Source organism: Stegodyphus dumicola, chromosome 6 (assembly GCF_044657685.1).
Source record: "Stegodyphus dumicola isolate Sdum_Otavi_A_Nest chromosome 6, ASM4465768v1".
In the NCBI taxonomy this organism is placed as follows: Eukaryota; Metazoa; Arthropoda; class Arachnida; order Araneae; family Eresidae; genus Stegodyphus; species Stegodyphus dumicola.
In genome coordinates this window covers 46,811,118-46,817,117 of record NC_140773.1, presented here as the reverse complement: position 1 = coordinate 46,817,117, position 6,000 = coordinate 46,811,118, and the positions used below count along the sequence as shown (strand labels likewise).

General features: G+C 29.2%; 1 protein-coding gene across 1 annotated transcript in view; it reads right to left on the bottom strand.

Annotated features, from left to right (window-relative positions):
* Positions 1-2,714: 2,714 nt before the first annotated feature.
* LOC118188375 (BTB/POZ domain-containing protein 7) overlaps positions 2,715-6,000 on the bottom strand; it is a 62,655-nt gene continuing 59,369 nt past the window's right edge. The window contains exon 10 of the mRNA XM_035358790.2: positions 2,715-4,487. Within this exon, the coding sequence (XP_035214681.1) occupies positions 4,347-4,487 (141 nt within the window). The 3' untranslated portion in view covers positions 2,715-4,346. The remainder of the gene's footprint in view (positions 4,488-6,000) is intronic.

The window sequence follows — 6,000 nt, the reverse complement described above, 5'->3', positions numbered from 1 at the left end:
ACTCCTTTGACGAATACTTCATCATAATCTCTACTTTCAACAATTTTCTGTTTTAAATCGACTATTTTCAAAGTTGCAGTCACATGAACTCCCAGTTCAGCCGCAAGATTTTGCAAATCTTCCTTACGAGCTCTTCCTAAGTAAGACATTGTTTCTATGTTTAAAATTAACGAACACTGTGTTCTTTATATTTCCTCAAATTAGCTCAATTACTTTAATTAATTAATGCAGTCAGGAATCACGAAATTAAATGCACTTTGTTAAGTACGTATACTTCAAAAATGAAATATTTAAATTATATGAAGTTCATTCTCTCTACCACATTAATTGTGGCTAAAATAAGAATAACAACATAGAGCAATATATATATCTACTGTCTGGACAACTAAATGAAATTAAAAATAATATCCAATACGGTAATAAAATAAGACAATTCAATATTAACAGGAAGTAATAATCTGGTATCGCTGATATTGCGTTCAGTGATGAACTAATAGAATAAAGCAATTCAATACTAACAGGAAGTAATAATCTGGTATCACTAATATTATGTTCAGTGATGAACCAATAAAATAAAAATACGCAAGATTATTCGATCTCAGTCGGTGCCTCCAAAATAATTATAACTGTGATACTTCTTTGACGATACGAAGCAACTCCAATGATGGAACACAGAAAAAACTTTACTTAGCACTCAAAATGGCGACATACAAAACAAGAAGGAAAAAGAATTCTAACATTTAAAAATAAATTACATTCTTCGTGGGAGAGTCGCACATAGCACTGGAGCCTGGTTTCAAATACTGCCATTCACAAATACCTTAATGGTCATCTAATTAAATTATTTATTTGAAACTACAAGATTTTAATAATATTTAAAGCTGTTACACTGGGAAGCTGCCTTTGAGTCACAGACAACCTTTTGGCCTTTTTGCTTGCTCAAAAAAGTGCCTCCACTATTTCCAGAAGCTTGCAAGTGAAGTTAGAGACTATGGCTCCAGCATCAGTTTTGTGTTGATAAGTAGTATCACCTGGGCTAGTGAGAAAAACTTCAGAACTTCCATTAGTGATTGCCTCATCAGATGAACCATTTGCATAAGTACAAAGTCCTCTTTTGGATACTGTTCAACAGGAAGTCTGGAAGGAAATATTGGCTCCTAGAAGATGAAAAATTTGTTATGATCGAGCCCGAGAACTGCTCTAGTATCAAGCTACACAGGACATGTTTACTTAAAAAACAATCCGTTCTGATGCACTGTATGAAAATCCATTTCGTTTCATCATTTGGCGCAACCAGCTTTCACTCGCCTTGACTTGCGATGTAAGAATATCCTCTTCTCGTGCTGCAGCAAGCGCTCTTATTTAGCACATTTCCTGTGTTACCGTGTACCCTTGAACACACATATCACAAACATACACAACTACTTTTTTTTTCTATGTTCAGAAACTTACATTTTGAGACATGAAACGCATGCCTTGTTTTGTTCATTGCCACCAGCGGATCATGCTGTTTGCTTCAATTGAGCACACACTTTTTGGCTGCCTTATGTACTCTTGCTGCTGCTCTTTTTCCAGCGCAAACTCTATGACTTTCAGTTTAAAAGCCACTGTATTTTCCCATTTCAAGCACGCTACTTAATAACTACCACAAATTCCAAATGATACTGTGAATGAAAAGAAAAAGCTTGAAATATGCGAATTAATTAATTATCATGTCTGCCAAGTGGATTGCTGATGTTAAATTACCACCCCCCCCGAAAAAAAAACTTTTAAGACAAAGCAATATATTAATTTAAAATAAAGTATTACAAATCAAATTTAAAATTTAGCATATCCACACATGTTGAAGATTTGAAATATGTATATATGATATCTTGAATAATGATTTCAAATTCATGATTTAAATTAAAATAACTTGTTATGACTGAATAACAGCTGCACCAGAATGCAAGGAAAGTATCTGCTTTCCATCTTGGCGCCAACCAAAGGCAAAACAAATGCATATTTAAACCGCTTCTGTGACATTCTTAATTCAGAAAATTCTATCTATGACTTCTAAAAATAAAATTATTAGTTTAAACAAGGTATCACATATCGTTTACTGATTTTTAAATGCTTCATATAAGACTGGAATGTTAAGTATATGTTCTAAGCTCCATTCTCTATCAAGAGAGTTTGCACATTCAATTTTGTACTGATTAGAAAACAATGTGGTAAAGTTTCCTTGGTGGGTGTTGTATCCATCAAAGAGACAAATTAATTCATAACCTGTTACAATATTTCTAATCACTTGAGAATCTTTGCTAAAGATTGTTTATAATGGTGTTTAAGCATTCTTAAATAGCTCTGCGTACAATAAAGATTGAAAAAGGAATACTCTAGTGTATGTAAAGTAAACAGATAAAATTAAATCTACTTTATAATTTACTTTTATAACTGTTCAATGATTGGATTTAGCATGATGTGGAGGATAAATGGAAAATACTGTCCTCCCCCCCCGAAAAAAAAAACTTTTAAAACAAAGCAACATATTAATTTGAAATAAAGTTTTACAAATCAAGGATATCCACACATGTTGAAGATTTGAAATATATATATATGATATCTTGAATAATGATTTCAAATTCATGATTTAAATTAAAATAACTAAGATATTTATGTATCTATTAAAAAGCATAAAACTTCATTGGAAAAAAATGATGCATACAAATATACATAGCTTATTTTTTTATTAAAACTTTTACAGATTTAATAAATTACCAGTTTTATAGTAAGTAAACTGGAATGATGAAGGATGGAAAAAAAATATGGAATAAAATTAACTTTCATGCAAAGAAAAAGTGCCTTTCATTCAAAACATAGAACAACAGAGTTAAGTGAAAGAATTTCATTAATAAAAAAAATTAAAGTTTTGGCAGTGACATTTGAAAAATGCTAAATTAATTCATTTTAGTAATATTTACAAATATTGTTTGGCTTTAAATTATATATAAAAAATTTCTTACGAAATATGTTTCATTTTGTTTCTATAACTATCATAGCTGCCAACACTTTAGTCTGAAACACCAGATGATTTTTTATGCGAAACCACAAAGGTTTCCACACTGCACAGCAATGCAATTTCGAGAGAACATTAAATAAATTTACTTATAATGCTTGATTTTGGTTACTGAACTCTTTATAATGTGATTCTGATGTAAAATAAATTAGTATTTACTTAGATATTCTAAATTTTAAATATTAAAATTTATTTAATTAGATATTCTAAATTAGTTTTTAATTAATTAATTATTATTAGACAAGAAAAAGTACTTTTAAGTATAATGCAAATAAAACTAATAACTAATGCCCAATCACAAAATTTGTTAACAATTAATTACAAATTTTAAATGTATGGTATATAGGAATGAATGTTGAGGAGGGAAAGAAAAAAGGGGGGAACTCTTCCCTTCATATCAGCAATATTACAATCTCTTTACTTCATTTCAAGAGCATATACACACATTGAACTTGTTTTTATGCTTCTTTACCTAATGCCTTGCAGTGTCATATCAGATATTCCAGTTTATAATTTTACAGGTGAAAAAAAGCCACACTGGTATTGGCCAAAGAAAAAATCAAGCTATATGGAGATTTGCCATGTCTGAATCCATGAAATATCACCTAACAATTACAGTCTCTTGGTTTCTGATTCATCAGCAAAACCAGGAACTTGGTTGGCAGCTATGAAATATGCTATATAACATGTAATATAAATTAAAAAGTTCACAATTAAAATTACATTGCAGTGGTTTCGTTAAACAATTTTTTCCTCTTGGTTTTAAAATTATATATCTATTAATTCATTTTTTTTTTCAGTAGTTTGTTTCAAATATATTTTAAATGATTCCATAAAAAATGTACTTTAGGATATAAAAACCAGGTTTCATTTCATTAGTAACATAGAACACAAACTTAATTTAAATTCAGAAAATTGAACACACATAAAATTTCAAACAGTAAAAATGTAAAGGAAATATCAACACTATATACAAAAAGTTTAAAGTTTAGCTTTCCACTAAGAGAAGACATATCTTTAACATGTTTCAACAAGGTAATTATACAATGATGAATGATGCATTTTATAAACAACCTTTATAAGAAAGAAAAAACTTATTTGATATCTAACTCTATGCATACCATCTTTTAAAAGCCAACACATTTCATAACATCATAGCAAGCCAACTGATGATGAGGTTATGTTAGTTCAAGAGTATATGTACAATGAAATTTTTACAGTTTCTCCATGGTTTTTAAAAACACTGACATGGAAGACTATTTCTTAGTCCACTAAATGACCATTTCAGTCAAAACATCCGAAGTGAGAATCCTCCACTGTCAGGGCTGGTTTCAGATTCACTGATATGAATCTGTTCAAGGAGAGATGTTGCCATGGCTATGTCTGGAATGATTTCATTTAGATGATCACTACAACAACTTCTTGACATCTTTAAAAAAAAAGTAATCTGAATTAGATCAGAACAGCAATCTATACAATTTTCAATAATCTTGTTTTGTCAAAATGTTTTCAGAATGAAAGCAATTAGAGACTACGGATAGCATGCATATTTTCAATAGGACAGAAAATTAATAAATGCTATTATATTCTATACTGAAGAATTTTTAATAAGAGAAGCTCTCTAGACACTAACCAAAGTTATCTGCAGCCTACAGCTAGTTTATTTTTTACTCTTGTTTATTACAAACATTGAAAATACAAAATAATAACCACCACAAACATAACCTATAAGTGTAAACTATGAAACAAAAGTACATTAAAAAAAATTACTAGATTATTGCATACTGAGACAAGACTTTTTCAAGTCACTCTACCCATGAATCATGACATGTAAAAACAAAAATTATTACTTTTCTTTAAAAAAACAGTAATTTATGTTAAATAGTAGAAAACGTATTCAGCAAGAATTTTATATATATTTTTTCATGCAATCTCTTTCTACATATATATCTATATATATATATATATATCAAACAATGTAAATCACTGAAATATAATCATTGCTTAAATGAATATCAGAGTTCCATCCCATACCGTTACTTAGAAACTTAAACGAAGTTCTGCTCAAATAATATAGCAGGAATATGTCACTAATTCAAGAGTTCCTTGTCAAAAACACAATATTTCCCAGTTTCTCTATAACTTTCAATGAGTTCCACATCATGTGAATAACAAGATGCAATATTATTATGCATTGGTTTTGATAGTAATAAACAGCTTATGTGGCAAATGATAGGAAACCTGTTGCAAAATTTGTTTCTAACACATATATTGCAACTTCCAAGTTCAAAACATAATCTGTACACATATTGCAAAACCTCAAATTCAAATAACTTAAAATCCTACAATTTACTGAATGTATAGCCTACTACTTAAAATTTCCTTACATAAATTAAAAGTTTAACTTATGGATTGTTAGCACATTACTTTCAACAGCCACAAGATTGACTCATTAAATGATTTTCTCATATACATTTTATTTAACTCATTCTTGATTTCAAAAAGTAAATGAGACATATAACAAGACTAACAAGTCAAAGAGATTGGGAGTTTTAAAATATCCTGAGTAAGTTGCAAATTACTAATGTAGAATAATTACATTTTTTAAATACCACACAAACACATAGATAATTACTGCATAACTACTGCTAATTAAAATAGCCATGTCTAGTTCAGCAATTTCAATTTAGGCCTGCATCCATTATATTAATTACAGAGGTGCATGGAAATAATCAAGCAATAATAGGTAATATTTTCGAGTAAATAAGGTAGTATAAGTTGCGGCTATAACCAACTCTACTGCTGCCATTTTAAAGAGAAAGATGAAACAAAAATCCATCAATTTATAATCTACTTAATGTTTAAATCCCTTCATATTAAATCTACTTAATTTTTTTAATATTTGAGTGAGTATTATTTTTGAGTAAATACAATAATACATA